Source organism: Tripterygium wilfordii, chromosome 13 (assembly GCF_013401445.1).
Source record: "Tripterygium wilfordii isolate XIE 37 chromosome 13, ASM1340144v1, whole genome shotgun sequence".
NCBI lineage: Eukaryota > Viridiplantae > Streptophyta > Magnoliopsida > Celastrales > Celastraceae > Tripterygium > Tripterygium wilfordii.
Window position 1 is genome coordinate 3,412,850 of NC_052244.1, and position 23,166 is coordinate 3,436,015.

Below are 23,166 nucleotides of genomic sequence, written 5' to 3' on the forward strand. Positions count from 1 at the left end.
TAATATTGTTCACATTTGTCAAAAATTGACAACTAGGATTACTCCAATATGTCAAATAGGTGTCCCGTTGAATTTTTCGGACTACTCTTTCACTTGAATGACAAAATAAATATCTTTCAATAATTGAAGAATGAAGTTAAGAGAAAAAAAATTTATGGACGAAAGTGAAACTTGATGTATAATTGATAGATCAAATGTTATATTTGGCCGTTTTAGATATAGTTTGTGTTTATGATGCCATTGATTATCTTCCCTTATAAAAGAAAATGCAAAATTAAATCCCTAATTCACATACCTCTTTTGTTAATTAATTAAACAAAGAAACCATTTTTGAAAAGGAATCTCGCTTCCTTTTCCTCTCTCCTTCGACGTATGCTATATTGTCTTCTTTCTTCACTTTATATCATATCAAACCACAAATCAGTCCCACATCCCCATGTACTCTGTTTTCTTATCTCCAGGCATACAGAACCATCTAACAACCCATGGAACTACTCTTCTACTTCCTTTCTTTCCTCCTCTTGTTCGTTCTTTCACTCTACCTTATCAGCACTTCACGATCAAAAGCCACACCCAAAACAGGCTTCAAAAACTACCCAATTGTCGGAGTGCTCCCTGAATTCGTCAGAAACCGGTTCCGGTACCTCGACTGGACTACCGAAGTACTAATTGACTGTCCCAACAATACCGCCTTCTTCAAGCGTCCTGGAAAAGTCCATGGTGTCATCACGGCGAGCCCGGCGGTGGTCGAACACTTTCTCAAAACCCAATTCGAAAACTACCCAAAAGGAGACAGATTCATCATGCTCTTGGAGGACTTTCTGGGTCGTGGAATCTTCAATTCAGATGGGGATTTGTGGAAGATTCAGAGAAAAACTGCTGTCCATGAATTTACTACAAATTCACTTCGGAATTTTGTTATGGAGAATGTTAAGGTCGAGATTTCGACCAGATTGGTTCCGATTTTCGCAAAAGCAGGGGAAACAGGACAAGTTTTGGATTTGCAGGATATGTTGGAGAGATTTGCGTTTGACAACATATGTAAACTTGCTTTCAATGTCGATCCGGCTTGTCTTGGAGGGGATGGAACTGCCGGTGGTGAATTCATGCGTGCTTTTGAAGATGCTGCCATGCTTAGTTCAGGGAGGTTCATGTATGTATTTCCATTACTGTACAAATTCAAGAAATTTTTCAATCTGGGTTCTGAGAGAACACTGAGGAATTCAATCAGGATCGTCCATGAATTCGCCGATGAGATCATACGGTCCAGGATGGAGGAACGAAGTGAGAAGAAAGATGAAGACTTGCTCTCCCGGTTCGTTGTGAGCAATGAAAACTCGCCCAACTTTCTCCGAGATATCATCATAAGTTTCATTCTTGCCGGCCGAGACACGACGTCGTCTGCTCTGAGCTGGTTCTTTTGGCTACTCGCCTCAAATAAGGATGTTGAGGAAAAAATATGGAATGAATTAGAGATGATTCGGGAGCGATACGGGAAAAATATCGGCGATACTTATAGTTTCGACGAGCTCCGAGACATGCAATATTTGCACGCTGCAATATCGGAATCAATGAGGTTGTACCCACCTGTACCGGTCGATTCCAAAGCGTGCCTAAACGACGATATACTACCAGGCGGTATGGTTGTCGGGAAGGGTTGGTTTGTTTCGTATAGTGCATACTCGATGGGGAGGATGGAGAGCATCTGGGGGAAGGACTGCCGCGTGTACCGCCCAGAGAGGTGGTTGGAGAACGGGATGTATCGGCAGGACAGCTCGTTTCGGTATCCGGTATTTCATGCCGGTCCAAGAATATGCTTGGGGAAAGACTTGGCTTATATTCAGATGAAGTCGATTGCAGCGTCGATCATTGAACGGTTTGAAATGGACGTTCAAGATAAGGACAAGTGTCCGGAACATTTGCTATCTTTGACTCTTAGGATGAAGGGTGGGTTGCATGTGAGGGTGAAGGAAAGATTTGTGGCTACGGCTAATTATTAATAATTGATGTGTTATTATCGACATTATGTTTTATATATTTTTAATGAATTTAAATAACTTGTAAAATAAATTATGTAGATAGCTAATAAATATTTTTAAATTAGGAGAATATATTTATAAGAAGCAGTCAACAGATAGGTGATGCCAAAAAAATGGGTAAAATCCACTGGGTTTTAACTGGGGGCAGCCGTTCTATTAAACATCAGTTCAGATACATTAGCTTATAAGCTTAAAAAAATTAAAAAAAAAATTATGTAATTTTATTTGATCTTTTAAATTGGACGTGTAAGATAAGGACAAGTGTCGCGAGATCTTGTTATCATTGACTGTCAGGATGGATGAAGGGTGGATTGAAGTTCAAGGCCAAAGAAAGATTTGTGGGCAGGCCTAATTGATGTTTTCTATATCGACCCATTGGGCCGAATGCATTTCTAGTTTGTGTTTTTAGCCATGCCAATAATATATTTGAGATATAAATAATGGAGGGAATGAAGAATTGCAAGGAATTGGAGGCATCAAAAACCCTATAACAAATTAATCTTCTAAATGCATTCAAAGAGATTTCATTTCACTGGTGCATAATAACATTATTAGATTTTCCAAATAGAAGTACAATAACCCTGGTGACCCGAGGTTTGGATTTGACCTAACTATTACAAAGTAACAAGCTGAGTTAGGATTCCCTCGGATATTAAAAAAAAAAAAAAAGAAGAGTGCAATAACCTATTCACTCTCTCTATTAATTGCAAGCTCCACATCTCCATTTCTATTAGCATCACTCAATCTCTTATGAGGAATCTTATCTTCTTCATCATCTTGTTCTTCCTTGATGGTAATCTCTTCTATGGGCTTGTAAGTATAAAACCAAGCACATATCACATAATACACTAAATTTATAACTTGAATACCACTCACAAGCAAGAAATAGTACTCCAATCTTCCCCTATTGAGATTCCAATCAGGCAACCAATTGTTCTCACTTCCTGTATACTTGTGCACCAGAGAAACCAGTAGCGTACCAATGTAGTTCCCCATCGAAATCGCCATCCAATACAGCGCTGCCGCGGTGCTTCTCATGCTTTCCGGTGACTGGTCATAGAGAAACTCCAAGTGCCCAACAGACATGAACACTTCAGCCACTCCATGGAGGCAAAATTGAGGCATTAACCAGAACACACTGATTGGTATCACAGCTTGCGGGTCATCCAACAAGTTGTGTTCTGCTGCAACGGCTTTTCGTTTGATCTCAATGAGAGCTGAAACAACGGTAGCAATGATGTTAACCATGAATCCAATTCCCATCCTTTGTAGGCAAGAAATGCCTGATGGGTTTCCAGTGAATCGACGAGCAAAGGGAACGAAAAGGCGTTCATAGAGCGCGAGACCAATGAGCATGGTTAGGATGCCAAATATGGATAAACTGGCTGGTGGGATTTGGAAAGAGTGGGATAAGTGACGATCCATTGTTCGAGCTTGTTGGATGACAAAGCTGTATTGATGTGATCCTGCTGTGACAAGCAGGATTCCTGCTGCCCAAATAGGCAGCATGCGGACTATCGATTTTAGCTCCTCCACTCTGTGGACTGTTGCTAGCTTCCATAGATTAGGTGGGTTTGTACCTATTGCTTCAGATTCTGTTACTATTGCAGCTTTGTCCAGCCATCTGCATACAAAGACAAGCCAAATCCATTGCAAGCTCTTAAGTTGGGCTCTAGCTAAACCAGCGCTTAAATAACAAACAGTGCAAATGGTTCGGTTTATATAGAATAAAGAAGAAGTTGAGGAATGCTATTGCTTACTTGAATTGATTGGTGTGTAGGAGTCTTCCATGAACAGAAATGGCAGCATCAAGTTCTCTATTTTCATACAGGAGCTTTGAGTCCTCTGGCACCACAGATTTCCTCTTCTTCACAGCAGCAACAATCACTTGAGCCAGTCTAACTAATGGACTCCCTCCTGGCTTCAATTTATTATACAGAGGAGCACCAAATACAAATGCTAAAATAGACAAAGCAAAGACAATGGTAGGAATACCAAGACCCCAGCCCCAACCAACGTTGTCTTGTATATAGACCACAACGGTTAAGGCAGTGAGAGTTGACAATCCCATACAGAAGTAGTACCAATTGAAGAAGTTCCAGCTTCTAGATTGAACACTTGATTTGGACATGTCGATTTGGTCGGCAGCGAAGGTGACAACATTAGGCCTAATTCCACCAGTGCCAAGAGAGGTGAGGAGGAGGGAGATGTATAGGAACCATAGTTGGGTTGATGAGGCTTCCTTGCAGTTCACTTGAGTTGGACATGGTGGTGGACGAAGATGTGGTAGTACTGCTGATAAAGTCATACTAACAAGTCCCTGTGACAAACATATACAGATTAATTAACCAAGTTATACAGTCAATTTCAATTCTTTGAAATAAAGGGGGAGAGAGAGAGAGACCAGTTCATAGATGACTGAACCAACAGTGATGGTCCAAAACCTGCCAGCATAAGAGTCAGCAATGAGTGCACCAATTAGAGGTGTGACGCTGATGGTTCCACCGAAGTTGGTTAGAGTGTTGGAGGCCTTCACTAAAGGCAAGTTGAGCTGCTGTGTTAGGTATGTTATCATGTTGGCATAAAACCCAGTTGTTGCAAATCTGTCACATACTTCATTTGCTGTCCATTAACACAAATAAAACAAGTATTAATTTAGGTAATTAATTTCATAATCACATACCTTTGTAAACCTGGCCCACATATGCATACATCATATGTATGCTTCAAAATGAGAAACATGATTAATGAGACTGCTACATCCAGCGTAGTTTAGCATCTTAAATTACAAGCAATTCATCATTGAAAGAAATAACTATTTTATTATGCTTCCATGGAGTAAGTATTAGGTATATCAGTTAGTTTATAGTTAACCAAGGACTATTTTGTTTTTTTTTTTAGTAACGTGGAACTCATCCCGCTGCCCACCAAACAACTAGCTAGTAAACCCCAGACCACATGGAAGACCCTGCAACCCCCATGGACCAGTTGAGACCTAGACCCAACTCTGGAGATAACACATGGTGGCATTCAAACACGCTGGGCTGAGCAAGAGCTCATCTCACAAATTGTGATAATGAAACACTCATCCCGCTTGCGCTAAGAGTTATCATGGTCAAATTCACCATCTTAGCCAACGACCCGTCATTCAATTTTGTTTTTTCCTTGTCAACATCAAATACATTGTCATTTTTTTTTATGAGTAAAATTCAATGTCATTTAATGGTATCTACTCTCAAAATGATATGGTAGGAGTGAAAAGCCAGGAAGGCAATAAAAAAATAATTGGAAAAAAAAACTATTAATTGATAGTAACTAGTAAGTAGTACCATGCCTTTTTCACGTTTTTGAATTTCATGCACAAACAATTATTCACATATATAGTAGCAAAAGATTTCATATAGACCGACTACTGTGTCTGTGAGAGAGACAATAAAAAATTTTATGAATATATTTCACAAACATGCTTTGGGAGAATTCTACATCAGTGACTTCATAGTTCATAAGCAGACTCAACTTGTGAAGGAAAGATTATAAAAGAAAACACACCGAGGATAAAGGGCATTGTTTTGATCCCTCCAAGCAGCCTTTTCTTCTTCTTCTTGTCATCATGCTCTCTGTTTTTCTCCTCTCCATTTTCAGCCATGCTCCTGTTGCCTAACTCCATATGTGCATTGCCTGCTAGAATAATGCAAGATCTAGTAGTGTATATATATTATGGGCCAATTGCAGTTAGGACAAATGAGGCACATTATGAGTGAGTGTGTGTGTGTGTGAGAGAGAGAGAGAGAGAGTTTGGGAGGAATGGGGCCCATCTAAATTGTGTCACTGGCAAGTGATGCAGTATCTTATGTCATAACTATGTACCTTATTCTAATTGTGGTTGTCTTTGTAGCAGTAAATAGTTTTGGTTCCTAGCTGGCTACTAGTAAGTGGAAATGGAGAGGACAAGGAAATCACAGCATATCAAATTTGACATGTTTGTCAGTTAATTTGACGGTAGTTTTTTTACCATAACATTCTGCATTTGAAAACCATAAGAGGAATCTTGAGAAAAATTCAGAAGGAAAATGACAAATACCATTACTGACAATCCCATCAACAAGATGGGGTGGGATTCTGGACAGGTCATCATGGTCCTCAATCTTGAGTCTCTGTCGGAGTCGTGAGATTGTGAATCTGCTTGTTCTGGATGTGTTATGCATGGCAGCAGTGCCTGATTGCAAGAAAATCTAGAAAGAGAGAAACTCTTTTGCTTCAGAAAATGAATTTTGAGCAGCGAACACAACTTACTCTCCTCATGTAGATGAGTATAAGGAGTGCAAATTTCAGATTATCCTGTCCACATTTCATCACACACATAGATATCACAATCTGAGAAGCAATCAGGTAATTTTCAGTTTTGATACAAACACTAAAATATGACATCCAAGTTTAACATAATAACAAGCATTTTGTATCATTAATAACAAAAGTATCTCTAAGTTTTGATTTACAAACTGAAAAAACAACATATGTTTATGTTTAAACGTGTTTAACATGTTACGGAACTAATCCTACACTTAACATGCGAAGTAGAAGACGTGAAATGCGATTAATATATACATATACCCTTACATAAGCAATACTTCAATTCATCAACCACGTCTCTATGTTGTGCTCAGAATCACCACCACACAATATTTAACGTTCAGTATGAGACCAGCCATCGTAGAATAACAAATCAGCACATCTCCTAACGTAGCAGGAGCAAAAAAAAAGAATCATTTTCAGGTTAAGATAATGGGTATGATGGTAATGCAAGAGCTGAGAGTCATTACCTTGTTGTCTGTGTGAGTCTAATTTTAGTCCATCTTGATAATGACCCAATGGACCAATTGCAACGCTATTTTATTGCAATTTTGAACTTCATCTGGAAACTGCAATGACACTTCGTGGAGAGGCAATAATCTGCAGCAACCAAGACACTGAAGAATAGTGACAGAGTAGTTACGCAGATTCACAGATTGCAAGAGTGACGCACCATCTTACGTTAACCCAAATAGAAATCAAACATCTTTGGCAGCAGTTCATGCTAGAATACAAAATCCATATAATCAGAAGATCTGTACCAGAAAGAGGTGCTTGCAAAAGGTGAAAGTGCCAACTTCTTCATGGAGTCCGTGACACATTGGTGCCTTGACTACCAGTCCCACATACTTTCCGACTATTATTCAAAGTAGGGACCAAAGGTGGGATAAGTTGGGTCTGTGATCCTGACTTCATAGTAAAGTAATCGTATGGTTCAAATTGATGTAGTAATCAAATTTGTGACTTTCACCTTCCCAGGAAAAACGAAGCTTCTGCTGCCATGGAAGTTCCATAAGAGATGGGATTAACACAAGACTGGTAAATCATGAAGCCGTAATCAGATTCATTTCTCCAAGTACAGTTTAGAAGGAACTGTTATCTGCTAGAACTGCAAGTTTCAGTTCATCTAGAAGTAAAAGAGCTGCTCAAATTTAGACAATTACACAAGTGAGTTGGAATTTCACCTAGTTTAAAGATGTTAAAAATGCAGTTACTGACATGACTACAAGTGAATCACATCCTAATTATGTAGATCAAGGTCAATCAGGTTCAGTTCAAGTTCAAGTTCAAGTTCAACTTGAGTCAGGTTTGAGTTGACCCTGAAAATACAGATGAACTAGAGAATAGATTTCCAACTCAAATTCGACAAGTAATATTCAGTTCCAAATTAGAACCAAAATCAATAATGTTATATAAATAAGTATGTTAAACGAGCCAAGAATTCAAACTCTGATTCGACCTCATACTTCAAATAAGGCAAACAAGATCAATACAATTGAACTTCACAGAGATTTAGCAGAGCCAAGCCAGGATATGAAAAACCTCAACCAAGGTCTAACACCTTTACCTGAGGTGTCAACATTAGTATGTAAAGGTAATCAGTGGTAATTTTCTGATAATTCAACAAATGATCTTAAAATGCAACTGTAATTTTGGAAATCGTACTGCCATTTGTTTTGGCAGACTTAGTTGAGATATACATAATAACCTACACTATTGGAAGGTCACGGATGCAACAAATATTTCCTATATTTCCAGTCATCCGGTGACTGTTTTGTGCACTTCCTTTCATCGGGCAATTAGATTCCCATCTTATCAGTTTAGTGCCTGCATAAGGAGCAACTTTCACGAAACTTGAGTTGGAGTAAAAAGTTCTAGCATGAAACTCAAAGAATTTTTCTTGTGAAAGGAAAATCAGAAATTCTAAACAAGATATCATCTACTCTATCCAAGACTTTATGACAATATATGTAAGACCATGAAAATAAATTCTTTCATGCTTTTTTATCTTTTAAAACTAGAAGTGCCACATATCAAAAGTTGACTTCAGCATAAACTCCAGGGTTAAATATCAGAGCTAATGTTTGGAAAAACTGATATAAATGTTCATAATATTTTACTCGAGTTATCATCAGTATATGTGACATGAGTAGGTAGGCTAGAATTACACAAGAAACAAGTTCATTTAATTTCATGAGTTCTACTAACAATATTGTTCTCAAAACACAAACCTATGAAATTCACAGGAAAAGTTTACCTCATCATTGAAATTGAAGCACTTAAAAAATAAAATGAGAAACCAGATAATTGAAGCCTGCTTCTTAAGAGACAAGAATTGTGGAGTACTGGAGTGTTAATTCTTATCGCACTGAATAAGCTAAATGATGGTGGAAAAAAGAGAGAAATGTACCAGCTCCTGATAGCTCTATTGAAAAGAAAATCTCTCACCAGCACTATAGATTTTGCTTGAAATCTAACATCTTTAGATCAGTCTCCCTAGCCATCAATAAGAATAGAATGGGAGCAGCATGTCAATGAAGGTAGCAAATTGATCCATTGGTATCCCATCTGACACTAAAATGGAACATAAGCAGAAAACAGTCTATTGAGTACACTCCAGTTACTTAACATAAGACTTAAGTTCTAAACCTTATATGTCCATAAATATATGTATCGAAATGGCAATATATACCTAACTTCCATATTGATGAGAGCAAAACCAAGTTAACGAGGCTGTTGAACTTATACCAACCAATCTCAGTATAGCATGTGATCCATATAGCGCAGAACACATATACAGGCAGAGAATTCAGGGAAAAAATCAGTATCTGGCAACACAAAAAGAGAAGACAACTGGGGCAAATTCACGTGTTTTTGCAGTCTCACAAGACGGGATAATCTGATCTCTTTTTTTATAAAACTATCAGCCATAAACCTCTGAAGGTACTGTTGTTGCTGTTTTTTTCCTAGAAGAAAAAAAGAATTTTATTGATGATGGCGCCAAGGGGATGCCTCCCAGTAACAACAAGCATTAAGTAGAGGACATGACTTTGACCAATATACCTTACCACGTTGGCTATGGTTAAAAGTCTTCCACAAGTTATTTCATCACAAACAAGTGAATTAGGCTTCCAAACTCATATCCAAGCACATAGAATGAGCATAAAGGTCCCTCACTGTATGTCTGTACCTAAACCTGAACACTACAAGCATGCCAATGAAGAAATGCACAGAAAGGCGAATTCTATGGAATCCCTGCAGTGAAAATAATTGCGATGATGAACAATACCTTCGTTGTAAATTCCAACATCACTATTCAGAAACAAGCAATTAAAACACAAGAATGACCTACCAATGCGAGGGATAACCACAGCAGATGGCATAAAAATTGCACCCAACATGGGACAGCCCCTTAACTGCAAGTTCCTACACGTCCAAGTACATATTTCTAAAACCAAAGCAGATATTTGCGGCCAAATGAATCAGTTAAACAAATCAATCGACAAAAACTAACGAGCTTCAAGAGGATTTAGTTGCAAGAAACTTGAAGAAGCAGAATGAATCTAACAGCATGCTTCTAGAGTAATATGAAAACATAAATTCCAAGAAGAAGCAATGCGCCCTTTTCCACTGGTACAGTAACCACAGGTCCACAGGACCGTAGTTTGAAAGGTAGGAAAAGTGAATGAAATCCATGGAACATAGTAGAATCATGTTTACATGGAGAAATCATGAGAATCAAGTGGTTCTAGGCGATAGCACTGGACTATCTTTTTTCAAAATCAACAATCGAACATGCACTGTGGAAGTGAGAGATTCAATTAATAAGAAGATAAATATCAATTGCATTGAAAAGGCATGAATGGAAAATTTTATCATAAGAATTCAATCAGTAACAAAAATAATGAATAAAATTCATGCTAGACATTGAAAAGAACGAAAAATAAGAGTATATAAAAGAAATTGCTACTACACTAATATGGCAGTCAATCTTTAACCCCTTTGCAGTTGAAGTCTTCAGTCTTATATTAAGAAGGTGCAACTACTACTATGGAACACCTAATGCTAAAAACCTTCTCAGTTAGCATCCTTCAGTCTTTTCTTTAGCATATCCATCGATTTCTTCCGAGCATTTTGCTTCGTATTTCTGCTTGAAAGGCTCCCGAAGATACTATCAGGAGAATCCTTGAATTTCTCGCAGATGCTAGCCACCTTCTTATGATCCAAGGCATTATAGTTCTTCCCTCTTATTACAGGATTCATGAAGTTTTCTGGCTGGCTGCTAGACAAAAGGTTTATCAACTGTCGTGCCTCTATCAAGCAGCTTCTAAAACTGCCTTCCTTGTAAATCTCACTTAAGCCAGTGCTGAGAAACCTATCATCAGCAAATGTTTCCAATGTCTTCAAATCACTGTTGATAGTCATGACCGCATTAGCATTGAACCTCTTAACACTATCACTAAGAAAAGCTTCCACAATAGAATTGGAGATATGCTCCAGAGCCCCACTCCCAACCTTGTATAAAGCATCCAAGGGCAGAATTTGCTGTGCAGTTGATAATATGGTGTCAAGGTAAATAACCACCTCATTTATATACTCATTTGCGTGTTGAGACATCTCCTCAGATATCCAATTGATATTTTCTGTGAGTGCCATAAACTCATCTAACTTGTTGTTCACCAAATTCAACAGAGACATATAAGCGGCATCCCTTGAAGTTTTTAAGACCACCTTGGCTGCTAAACTAGCTTGAGGCCTCTCAACTGATCGGACTGGGATTCCACAAAGTTGTGCTGCATGCCGAAGAAAAAAATCACATGCTCTTTCAAGAACTGATATATTAGCAGCAATCTGCATAGCTTGAGAAACACCAATTGTACCACCATGAATTGTATTAAGGATGGCTTCATTTAGTACGTCAATTAAGAGCTTGTCCAAATACTTTCTCACAACGTCGTAAAAATTGGCACGCACCCCATAAGACAAGTAATCAACAGACCCTTTGATGAAGGATCTAACAACGCGGCAGGCATCAGGAACCATAGAGGAAAATGGAGCAATGTATGGGAAGGCCGGCATTATATCAGAGGACTGGAGATAAAATAACAGAACATTACTCTCATAATCAGTGTCCTTTTTCATTACCATCTGCTCATAGGTGTCTTGTGCAATGATATTAAGAATTTGCAGTCGACATTCTTCCAAAAGAAGCTCATGGTATTTGTCTCGGCTATTGTCAAGGGCCTCAAGAACTGGCCCCACTTCATACCCATATTGTCTAAGAGTTGCCCCAAGAAGAGTCACATAATCCTTAACCAGGAGAAGATGGGTGGCAGAATCCATATGAGAGAACTGTCCCTCCAACACTGATGTCATTTTAGCGACAGCCGTTTCCCACATTGTCTCGAGCTGATCAGCTGACAATAGCCCCCCAGCAGTTCTAAGGACCCGATCCTCAACTATGAAGTAGCCTGCAATTTGAGCCAAAAACGTCTGATAAGATTCAACAAACGGTTGTCCTGAAGCGATCTGTAAATCTGATTTGAGCTGCAATAGCCGGTTTTTATAGTAATATTCACGGAACTGCTCTTGGAGTCCAAGGCAAGCATGGATGTGGTACGCTCGATAAAGAGGAGTAAGATCAAACTTCAAAAGAGAATCATCATCAATTTCTTCAACGTCTAAAGTGTACGCAAAATCCCCCAACCCCAAAACATTCTGTTCTTCCGCTTGCCTCTGCCATTCCAGCATCTCTTCGTCTCTCTGACGAGCTGATGCAGCATGACCAATTGCAGTTTGTCCAATACCCTTCGCGGAACTTCTTATATGAACTAGCCATTCATTAAATTGACTGGTTACTTTCTTCTCGATATGCGATTTTATTATTGGAATTTTCTTTTCTATGACCATATTGACTGCCCTGAGGGGGATATTTTGCAGATAATTTTTCTCTATCAGATCCACAATTTTCAATGCAGGATAAAACTGGCCTTCAGAAATGTGATTGTTACACTTAGCACAAAGTTCCAACACTTGCACACAAATCTTGGACATCTTTATAGCTTCAGTCACATTCTTTTTGATCGAGTAAGATTCTAGAAGCTCTTCGAGTTTGATAAGAAGAGCACTCCCAACTTCTTGCAACCTGAAGTTGTCACTCGCAAGCTCACCTTTAAGCTCCTCAGCATCAACCAACACGCCCCGAAGCTCGTCTACTGCGAGAATGAATTCTTCGTAATGGGTCTTGCATAGCTCCTCAATTTCAACTTCCTTCTTCTTAACAACATTCTTAAGCTGGTGAAGGAGGGCTTCTGGCCTCCCCATTTCAAATGCATGCCTCACAAGAGGACCCACATCATCACCATTACCAATCAAAGTTGCAAGGACTAAGTCTTCCCCTGTATCCCCATTCTCCATGACAGTTCTCCTTTTCGTTTTTCCATCCATTACTTCAGTCTAAACTCTGTAACACCCAAACATACAAAATATCTATAAGTAAACATAAATCAAAGAACCTCATGCATCTATCTTCACCAAACAATATAAACACAACAGAAGAGGGCATATTTAGAACCCTTTTTCATTCAAGATATTTTCATAATTCTGGATAAGAAGACAAGAAAGAAACCATTGTAACAAACATGAAAATGGATCTAACTACAATAACAACGATATTCAAGACTGGTTAACAAAAACGAAATACAAGGGTTTGGAAGACGAAAGCATTGCAATTGGAAATTAAAACGGTCAGAATTCGAAAAATTTTAACAGAAAATTAAAAGGAAAGACAGAAATACACTCGAATAAACATTAGATCAACTATCAAATATAAACCAAAAAAAAAAATCAAATATAAACCCAAAAACCTTAATTAAAATGGAAGATTGAATTCGGGACAGTCAATTGTAAATGGGTTTTCAACCAAAAAAAATCATAATCACCAAAAAAGGAAAACAAAATCACCAGGTTCCAGGTACATAACAAGAGCCAAAAAGTAAACCCGAATTACTGTAATCCCGCGTCTGCAGGACTACGATCAGCAGCGACGAGAAATAAAACATTCCCCAAATAAGCAATATCAATTATAAAACAAAAGGCATGCAAATCACAGATATAAAATCCATTAGAGATAAAACATCAAGCAAAGGAGACGAAACTTTGATCGTGAAAGGGACTCACACAGAGATAGATAGGTAGAGAGACCGTTTGAATCTCGTTGAGCTCGAAATCTACCAGGATATCAAAACATTCCCCAGAGATCCTCAATGAATAATAATCTTTTTAAAGCTTTTCCATTTATGTCTGCTTTATGCTCTGCTTTGTTACCATTTTGTTCGAAAGAGAGACTCCTATATTTTCACGCCTTGCTTCGCCTTCTTCTGCGCTCATGGTATTCGACGGACTTGATCCAGTGCGAGCTGTCTATTTTGTTTAATGTGCAACTTCATCGATGCATGATCTTCTCCTTTGACTTTTTTGGCATCCACGTGGCACCAAATATATGAGATTTTTCATTCTTTTCTTTGTTTATATCTTTTTGTGAGGCAAATTTTTTTTTTTGAAAACCTAAAAAAATAATTTAAATGTATCTTAATATCAATCTTCTATCATCATCGTCCGAATCTTTATCCAATAATTTGGAGTTGACTACATGAGTTTATCAGAAAATCAAAGAATTTACTCCAAATACTTCAAATCATGTTCTTCATCTTCTTTTTTATTCTCTCTTGTATAAATTCTCCCAATTCTCTTCACTGAACTTGCAAAATCAGAGGTTACTCGACCATCTGAATTTGTTGATTGGACATGACATGAGATAGAGTTCGCTTTAATGCTCAATCATTTATTTTTACCTTCTTCTTGAATGTTGCATTTTATCTTGTTTTTGTCATCTGTTACATCGGTTTTCCTCCGTCTCATGTGAGGGTATTATTAATATTTTGAGATTCCGTCATCTTTATCAAAAAAAAAGAGCATGAAAAGAGAGTAAGGGTGAGATACATGGTAGTAACACCATTTAACTAATTACACTTTCCCCATAAAATTATTTGTCGATATGAATGAAGCTTGATCTCATTTTCTAATCAAGGTTGATTATTGTATTATATTATTCAAATACAATAAACCCAAATGGACTAATGGAATCTTAACCATTGATGTCTTATTATGGAAAATGTTGCTGTCATCAGTCATCACCCCGATACCAAACTACTTCAACCCAAATCAAAGCAAATAATTTTATTTTGGAAAGCAAAGTTAATTATACTAAGTACTAACAAACAATGTCATCTAAGGCTCAACAATGTCACCCCACCATTCCACTTCTCTCAACACTTTTTGGCTTTGTTCTTTTTGGTTTTTCCCCGTTAAAGGAATCTTCGGTCTACATCTCCGTAGGGAATTTAATTTTGCGTCACCTAACCATGTATAATAGTGGCTATACCAATATTTAAATACTATTAAGCCTTTTAGAGGGAAAAAAAATTAACGACTAAATAAAGCCTAAACATCTCTCTCAATTTTTCTCTCTAAAATCATCCACCGTCTCCTTTTTATAGTTTGGAGAGAAGGAGCTAGTGCTCTCTTCCACCGACTCCTCTTCTCCCCCATCATTTTTTTGGGTGCTATTCTTTGGTTGTTTATTTCAATAATATGCGCAGATGGTGAGATTATCATGTGGATTTCTGTTTGGAAGATAACTTAGTTTTCAAGAATGGTGTATGATCGCAGATCTATTAGCACGTTATGGATTTCAAGCTTAAAATTCAAGTATCGATAGGCATGATTTCGATGGATCTAGATTTGATCTAGATCAACTTTCAGATATGTTTTGAGGAGACTTAACCCTACATAATATGTGAAAATGTTATTTTTTTAGAAATTGAATTTCTAACCTCTAAGTTGCACTACTGCAAGTTTTTTACTAAGCCACATGCTCACATGTAAAAGGTAAATAACTCCTTTTCACAATAATCTTACAATGGGGTGAATCGAGGAAATTTTAAATATACGCAGACCTTGCCCTCACATAATATGTGAAGAAATTATTTCAGAAAATCAACTTGTGACCTACAGGTTGCACTCCTATAACTCTATCACTAGGCCACATCACATGTTTGGTTGTTCGCCTAAAAAGTAAAACAACATTATTAGAGAGTTTTCCTAAGCAATTTATTAAGGTTATTCACTTACAACGAAGTCTCACCAACTTTAGGAGAGTCATCTGATCTCCTCAAAATTTTTTAAATAGGCCTATCTATAGTGAATTGCATAAAAAATCCCTCTGAATTTTCAATTTATTCACCATTTACAAAATATCATGATCAAATAGTTGAACAAGAATACATGCGAAAATTATTATTTCTCCTATTTTATAAACTTTTGATTTTTAATTTAACTTATCATGCTTTGCTATAATTAATAGATAACCTAAAAAATATATTATGTGTCCGCCTATGTGTTGGTTCGCCGTTCTTTGCTTTTGTGTGTATATATCATTATTAATTTATTATTATTATTATATAACAAAGAAGTTATTTACTTCCTTTCAAAACAAAAAGAAGTTATTTACTTTATTTATTTGTCTCTTATGAGATGGCCTTTGTATTAATAGTCTCATCGGATCCAAAACGAATGAGAGCGCGGGAGCCCAAAGCAAATCCTTTCCAAAAATTGCAACCATGGTCTCCCTCTCTTACCCCAATCTATTGAAAAGACTCGGATTCGCAACTTCTCCATTGATTTCAGTGAAGGAGCCCCCTCATTCAGACGCTGCAAGAGAGGTGGAGGTTGGCGGCGTTGACGCCTAGCGCCTGCCGTTTCCGTCGGACCCCTTCCTTCGTCGTTTTCAAAGCCTCTCCGAAGGACACCCCTGCTCTTCGCGCTGGTGCGTACTGTGACTTATTGAATTTGCTCTGTAGTCCTTTTGATTTGCATTACACTGTAGCTGCTTATAGTGCTTGAATTTTGATTATATAGATTGATTTTTATCTATTATTGATTAGTATTCGTGTGATTTGAATATGAGGTATGTTTCGTGGATTGGAGAAGATGGCAGATAGCTTAGCCTGAGTGGGGAGAGACGAGAGAGAACTGGGGGAGGGCATAATGCTAGCAGGAAAATCATGTAGTACATGAGTATCCGATTGTTTTAGGCTTATGGTTTCATTGTTTGCAAGCCCGAAACTAACTGCTCAAAACCTTGTACTGTAAGGCTTGTTTATATTCAGTGCAAATAAATAAGCTCCAACAAAATTAAGTTTCTTGTAATAATTGAACTGAGAATGGATCATGGAGGCTTTGTAATATACCCAATGAGAATGGTTCTCTTTTAACGGTAAATTAATATGGGCATGCAGGTTTGCTCTGAATGTACTGTCAGTGTTATTAGCATACTCCCCAGTCCTCTTAAGGAAAACTTGGGGGCCTCCACCCGTTGCTTCTGATTTTTATCACTGCATTTCCTGCAACATAAAGTCATCATTGATTCTACCTCATCTAAAGTCATACTATCAATCACTATTGTTCTGGCCCTTCATCACCTCTGGGATGACTAAAGGCTAAAGCTAAAACTGTGGTATTCTATTCCACCAAGGCCACTACCATTGGCAACAGAGTTGAAGCCATGGTCTCAAGTACCAAGTGCAACTTTAATGCTTCCTCAAAGGCAAGTGTCAGCAATTTAAGTTAACTCTTGGCTAAGTCATAATATTAGTTAACTGTCAACCAAGTGCCTCTCCAGTTCAAGAAAGGTGCATTCATATCTGATGGTATCTGATGCTTTTTTTCAGTACTTGAAATCTTTCACGCTGATATAGATGGAAGGTTGTAAATGCTAATGATACTTGAAATTTAGTTCCTTGCAGGGAATGTTCAGTCCTATCAGTTTGTCCTCCCACAAACTTGGAAACAGGCACATGTGGTGAACATACTATCACAGAATTATTGCTAATCAAAGATTGCAGAGCCTTGGGTGGGGGATGAAGTTTGAAGACGAAAACCAGGGAAAAGTGCATGTGGTGGTGTGTCCTTTGATACGCCTGACCAACAAACCAAATGCATCATTGAAAGCCCTGAAAAGTCGATTGTGTCTCTTGGCCCTTTTGTCACTGGAAACTCATATGATCCAGATGAGCTCTTGGAAAAGTCTATTGAGAAACTTGGTGATCAGACGGTATGATCCTATTTCACATGGATATGTTTCCCCTGCTGTGTTATATTGTTTTTTCCCCATTTTTTTTCCATCTTTCTTGTGGCGTAAGAAATTGAATCCGGTGTTTTATTTAGTAATAGAACAGAATTTGTTTTATTTCCTTTAGTTAGAAAAAGGTGAGGATTTTCCCGCCCGCCGGGGGGGGGGGGGTGTAGTGGGAGGGCTGAGGATCTGCATTGCTTGTGGTCTGCAGACATATTGGATTGCTGGGAAATCTTTTTACCAGATTGCTTAGTGTGTGTTAAGTTATCGTGCAGGTTACATCTGTATTAATGTCTATTTTCAGGGTCATCCTGATTCTATTTCCTATGGAACGGTTGGCTGAAACCAGTATCCTAGGAATGAGCAATACATCTTTTATTATGCCACAAGTTGCTTTTGGTATGTTTTGATCTAAAGTTCTTCCTTTAATTTACATATTTGGTTGTTTTTTATTAAGAAAAAATTAAATTTTCTTTCCATTAAAAAAATGTAAAGATTAAGTGATTGATTTCAATTTTATGTCATCATAAGCAATGGTGGATTTGTCTCAAGCGTAGTTTTTATCAAAGAAGGGGGTTCTATTCTTTCTTTTAATGTGAGGTCTAAATTTGCACTAAATTTGCAATATCAGCTAAACATTCGGTAGAATATCATCATCCTGAACTGAAAAGTTGCTTGTAGAACAGACCATTTAATTGATTCCTAAATTTTTAGTTACATTCAGTACCCCAGTGCGTAATGATTGTGTGAAATCAAAATTTGTTGCAGAACCTATTTGAAATATTGGAAAGTTACATTTATGTTTGAATTCAATGCAATATACAAATGAGGGAAAAGAACTACATTCACTCAATATTGTATTCAAGATTTATAAGGTTATGCAGTTTGTTTTGTTTCTGTCTCAGAAAAAAACCAACCTGGAAATACTCCTTTGCTGCCACTGCCATCCTATATTTATATTACTGCTTCTTGATCACTGTCACCCATTAATCACCATTGCTTTCTGAATCCAATTTAAAAAGGGATAATCTTACATGTTTGGGGGAGCTGTCAAGGAAAACTCTCATACATGTAGCCCTTGATTAATTTGAAGACTGGACTATATATTGTTGTGGAGTGGGATGCAAACAACAAAAAAATAAATGCAAAATGAAACCAAGTGGATAGTGAAAATTTACTACTGTCATATTGCACCACTGGTTCATTATAAGGAACAAAAAACTGGCACAATTCACCACTGTCACATTACACCATTGGTTCAAGTGTTAAATGTTCAAAAATGTTGATAGCTTGTGTTATACACAGAGAGTGCTTGAAAAAACAAGATTTCTAATTCCATATAATGAATGAATACGATCCTTTAGAGTTTTTACGTTATATCTATGGAGAGGGAAAAGGAGAAGAGAGAGGTACTTTTATGTCTTTTAAGTTGTTTCTTTGTTAAGGAAATGCTGGATTCGTTTGAACTTTAAAGTGTAGTTTTTCATCAGAGAAGAAGGTTCTATTAGTTTCTTCTATATGTGTCAAAGTAGCAGAACTGCTCATCTGGATATTTCCAATGCTGGATCGTTAAGTAAATCGTAATAAATCTAATGCGTCAAATTCAGGTAGTACAGCCTTGTTTAGGCCTTTATTTTAGCAATCTATATAGTCTTTCTCTTGGAACCTTGTTTTGTGGTTTTAACTTATCTACTTACGTAGGCTTTAATTCACCTCTTATTTCATTCTATCAAGGAAGTCATTACCGCAATTTGGCAAACTCAACTTTCCATGTCAAGATTAGTATATTACTTATTGAAGCTCATAAAAATTACTGGGTTTGTAAGCGAATTTAGCATATTACTCTCTTACCTCTGTTTGAGGCCTTGCTTCTTTGCAGGTATGAAAGTCAAATTTACTTAGATTCTGAAATTTTGTTTTCACTCACTATTGATTCTGTTAGAAACATGGTTACTCCAAAATCCAAATCCAGTGAAAATGATTGACCCCATTCTCTTGTGGTTATCTTTTTCATAGCTTATATTCCTTTTCTGTTAGAGATGTCCACACAATTCTGCCTCTTATTGTGAACCACAACATCTCTGAATAAACCAAAAATCTTATGTATGCTCTTACATCACCACATGGGAGGATGAGCTTGAGTTATCAGGGTTATAAATTGTGTGATGTATTTTTTTTTCCTTCTAAACTCAAAGTTGATGATATGGCCTCCCACTTGCAACTTCATTTCATCTTGTTTCCTCTACTAGCCCAAGGACACATGATCCCCATGATAGATATTGCTCGATTGCTGGCGAAGCGTGGTGTCATTGTCACCATAGTCACCACACCGCGAAATGCAGCACGTTTTACAGCAGTCATTGCGCGTGCCAGAGAATCTGGCCTCCAAATCAAGTTAGAACAAGTTCACTTTCCATTTGAAGCTGCAGGATTACCAGAAGGGTGTGAGAATTTGGACATGCTTCCTTCAAATGAGATGGCCTCCAGTTTCATGATTGCACTTTCCTTGCTTCATTTGCCTGCCGAAAAATTGCTCCAAGAGCTGACACCTAGGCCAAGCTGCATAATCTCTGACATGTATTTTCCTTGGACAGCCAATCTAGCAACCAAGTTCCACATTCCAAGAATTTCTTTCAATGGGTTCTCTTCCTTTTGTATATTGTGCTTGCACAACATACGCAATTCTAACGTTCTTGACAGCATAGGTTCTGAATCTGAATGCTTTGTCGTGCCTGGCTTGCAGGAACATGTTGAATTTACGAAAGCTCAGGTGAGAATGATCACTTGTCCAAATAACCTAGAATCTCAAAAGTATCTTGATAAAATACTAGCTGCTGAAAAGGTTACCTATGGGATGATTATTAATACATTTGAAGAGTTGGAGCCAGCATATGTCAAAGAGTACAAGAAGGTTAGAGCAGACAAAGCTTGGTCTATTGGTCCAGTTTCCCTATACAACAAAGACACTTTGGATAAGATTCAGAGAGGAAACAAGGCTTCAATTGATGAACATGAATGCTTGAGGTGGCTAGACTTGCAGCAACCAGGATCTGTAATTTATGCTTGCCTTGGAAGCCTTAGTAACCTAACGCCTTCACAAATGATAGAGCTTGGATTAGGCTTAGAGGCATCGAGAAAACCATTTATTTGGGTTTTAAGGGCAGGAGATCAATCAAAAGCCTTGGAGAAGTGGATTTTAGAGTATGGATTTGCTGAAAGAATTAGAGAAAGAGGTCTCTTGATTAGAGGTTGGGCTCCCCAAGTCTTAATATTGTCACACCAAGCAATTGGAGGATTCTTAACGCATTGTGGATGGAATTCAACACTCGAGGCAATAACTATGGGGGTGCCAATGGTCACATGGCCTCTTTTTGGTGACCAATTTATCAATGAAAAGTTAGTTGTGCGAGTGCTAAAGATTGGTGTTAGTGTTGGTGTAGAGGTCCCCATGCAATGGGGAGAAGAAGAAAAAGTGGGGGTGCTAGTGAAGAAAGAAGATGTTAACAATGCAATAAACAGGTTAATGGACGAAGATGAAGAGGGTGATGGAAGAAGAAGGAGAGCAAGAGAGCTTAGGGAGATGGCAAAGAGATCGATAGAAGAAGGTGGTTCTTCTCATCACAATTTGACAATGCTTATCGAAGCTATCATGTTACAAGTTTGAGGCAAGGCGTCAGTTCAAGATAACAGAGAAAAAGGTTTTGTCCTTTAATTTTAAATGTGAAGTTAATGTTTGCCTTATTTATTAGAAAATCAAAGAAATTCCTTTTCCCCAAGCTTTTTGTCATTTCGGGCTTGTGTATTTTGCATTGATTTTTGAAGTATTGTGACCAACATTACGCTTTTACGTTTTACAGTGTCTACTGATTGTTCTTGTCAATTACTCTAGTAGACTGCTCTACTGGCTGCTTCCTTGATGGATATTTTTGAATTTTATTCTCTTCCCTTTCAAGGTAAAACATCAATCTAGTAGCAAAAAAGTTAGATTGATGGGAGAGAAAAATAACTATCATTATTCTCACAGAACTAGCATCTTCCACCCTCTTTTAACTACAGCATGAGATCCATTGATGCCAGAATATAAAAACCAATAACATAAATACTTCCTTAACCAATTTACTGGACTTGTTTCTCTTTTGAATCTTTTTTAGCTCATTAAGGTCCATCTCTTTGAATCTTCTAAGCATTATGCATATAAAATCTTATCTTGATTCTGCTTTATGTTGAAAAGAAGGGGAAGAGGAGAGATTTCTGCCAGATAAAGTAAATCAAGCATTTTAGTTTCCTTTTTGATGATACATCCGCGTTAGTTTCTCAATTCAAGTGATTCTTTTATGTTTGTTTTGCTGGAATTAGTTAAGCTACCTTAGTGCTTGTGACCTCTGGAAGGATTGTGTGAGTATAAAATTCTGGAATAATTGCTCTCTTATGTCTGATGCACTGTTTGCATTCTCATTATTGATAAACTCCAAAACCATTGGGAGTGATTGATCACCTTTTATTGTGGTCCATATTGGTTTTGCAGTTTTCCTCTTATAACCAAGTACAGCCTTCAGGAGATAGGTCCAGACAACTCTGCCTCTTACTGTGAACCACACTTTCTTTCTGCATAAACCAAAAACTTTGAAATCTACTCTTTGGAATCCATATGGACCTTCAAGTTCAGCAACTTCATTTTGTCTTATTTCCCAGCCCCAGGCCACATGATAGACATTGCTAGACGGTTAGCAAAGCGTGGCATGGTTGTTACCACTCCACTAAATGCAGCCCATTCTGCACCAGTTCTTGTTCGTGCTGGAGAATCTGGGCTCCAAATCGAGAAGAACTCAACTTTCCCTCTAGAGAAGTAGGATTGTCAAAAGTGTGTGATTTATAGACAAGCTGTTTTCAAATGGCGTTGCTTCCAAGTCCTTCACTGCACTTGGCATGCTGCAACAGCCTGCCAATAAATTGATTGAAGAGTTAACCCCCCATCCAAGTTGCATGATTTCTGATACGTTCATGCCCTGGACAGCTCATATCGCGACCAAGTTCCATGATTTCTGATACTTTAACGTGTGTTGTAGAATATTGTCAATATGCAGAAAGGATTTGGGATCCCATAGAAATACATTGTAACTAATTTACTGGAGTTGTTTTTCTTTTGAATCCTTTTTAGCTTAATTAAGTTTATCTCCTTGGGTCATATAAGCATTAGGTTTGTCTTGGATTGTTCTTGGACATGTTTCTATCGGCTTGTAAATCTAGTTTTTTTTTTTTTAAATTATATGTTACATCAGCTTTAGTTTCTTTATTCGTATGGTTTTGTGTTTATCTACTGAGATTATGGTCAATCACATCATCTTTGGCATCATTCTTTTGTGGGCTCTACTTAGAGCACTATAAGAAGCAGCTTTCAATACATTGGACATATTTTTTACAGTAGATTCCGGGCACCCCTTATCGTGAACCCCACTTTTTTTGTTTTGTTTTGTTTCGTTTCGTTTCTACAGTGACCATACCTAGGGCATGGAACTTTTTGGTAATGTATATTGTCCTCAAGTGGGATCAGAAAGAGACCACGCAATCTTGTTGGATCAATTT

General features: G+C 37.7%; 4 protein-coding genes and 1 pseudogene across 6 annotated transcripts; 3 read left to right on the forward strand and 2 right to left on the reverse strand.

The window, feature by feature from the left end:
• Positions 1-387: 387 nt before the first annotated feature.
• Positions 388-2,109, forward strand: LOC120011904 (cytochrome P450 94A1-like). Its single transcript, XM_038863075.1, has one exon. It carries the CDS (start codon positions 486-488, stop codon positions 1,998-2,000), a length of 1,515 nt encoding a protein of 504 aa, XP_038719003.1. The 5' UTR covers positions 388-485; the 3' UTR covers positions 2,001-2,109.
• A 425-nt stretch (positions 2,110-2,534) lies between these two features.
• On the reverse strand, positions 2,535-9,321 carry LOC120012405 (protein NRT1/ PTR FAMILY 3.1-like). 2 transcript variants are annotated; one of them, XM_038863818.1, is made up of 7 exons: positions 6,657-9,321; positions 6,333-6,377; positions 6,121-6,255; positions 5,589-5,720; positions 4,444-4,661; positions 3,800-4,359; positions 2,535-3,663 (listed from the first exon to the last, which is right to left on the reverse strand). In XM_038863818.1, the coding sequence occupies exons 3-7, from the start codon at positions 6,242-6,244 to the stop codon at positions 2,724-2,726; spliced, it is 1,974 nt and encodes a 657-aa protein (XP_038719746.1). In that variant the 5' UTR covers positions 6,245-6,255; positions 6,333-6,377; positions 6,657-9,321; the 3' UTR covers positions 2,535-2,723. The 2 variants fall into 2 exon arrangements, with proteins under 2 accessions (XP_038719746.1, XP_038719747.1); XM_038863819.1 differs by having other exon boundaries at positions 5,589-5,717; positions 6,121-6,377.
• A 130-nt stretch (positions 9,322-9,451) lies between these two features.
• LOC120012404 (exocyst complex component SEC15A-like) lies at positions 9,452-13,777 on the reverse strand. The gene is made up of 3 exons (XM_038863817.1): positions 13,569-13,777; positions 9,742-12,852; positions 9,452-9,644 (listed from the first exon to the last, which is right to left on the reverse strand). Exon 2 carries the CDS (start codon positions 12,834-12,836, stop codon positions 10,467-10,469), a length of 2,370 nt encoding a protein of 789 aa, XP_038719745.1. The 5' UTR covers positions 12,837-12,852; positions 13,569-13,777; the 3' UTR covers positions 9,452-9,644; positions 9,742-10,466.
• A 2,195-nt stretch (positions 13,778-15,972) lies between these two features.
• Positions 15,973-17,724, forward strand: LOC120013209 (annotated as a pseudogene).
• Positions 17,441-21,413, forward strand: LOC120013207 (UDP-glycosyltransferase 73C4-like). 2 transcript variants are annotated; one of them, XM_038864944.1, is made up of 2 exons: positions 17,441-17,562; positions 20,327-21,413. In XM_038864944.1, the coding sequence occupies exon 2, from the start codon at positions 20,360-20,362 to the stop codon at positions 21,245-21,247; it is 888 nt and encodes a 295-aa protein (XP_038720872.1). In that variant the 5' UTR covers positions 17,441-17,562; positions 20,327-20,359; the 3' UTR covers positions 21,248-21,413. The 2 variants fall into 2 exon arrangements, with proteins under 2 accessions (XP_038720872.1, XP_038720871.1); XM_038864943.1 differs by lacking the exon at positions 17,441-17,562 and having other exon boundaries at positions 17,997-21,413.
• The last annotated feature ends 1,753 nt before the right edge of the window (positions 21,414-23,166 follow it).

What these genes read in the sequence shown, in the direction of transcription:
- LOC120011904 (XM_038863075.1), top strand. Translation starts at nt 486, where the DNA reads ATGGAACTACTCTTCTACTTCCTTTCTTTCCTCCTCTTGTTCGTTCTT.
- LOC120012404 (XM_038863817.1), bottom strand. Translation starts at nt 12,836, where the DNA reads ATGGATGGAAAAACGAAAAGGAGAACTGTCATGGAGAATGGGGATACA.
- LOC120013207 (XM_038864943.1), top strand. Translation starts at nt 19,685, where the DNA reads ATGTATGCTCTTACATCACCACATGGGAGGATGAGCTTGAGTTATCAG.
- LOC120012405 (XM_038863818.1), bottom strand. Translation starts at nt 6,244, where the DNA reads ATGCATAACACATCCAGAACAAGCAGATTCACAATCTCACGACTCCGA. An exon ending in TGATGGGATTGTCAGTAATG is followed by an intron (nt 5,721 to 6,120) that starts GTATTTGTCATT and finishes GCATTATTCTAG; the next exon opens with CAGGCAATGCACATATGGAG. An exon ending in AACAATGCCCTTTATCCTCG is followed by an intron (nt 4,662 to 5,588) that starts GTGTGTTTTCTT and finishes GTTAATGGACAG; the next exon opens with CAAATGAAGTATGTGACAGA.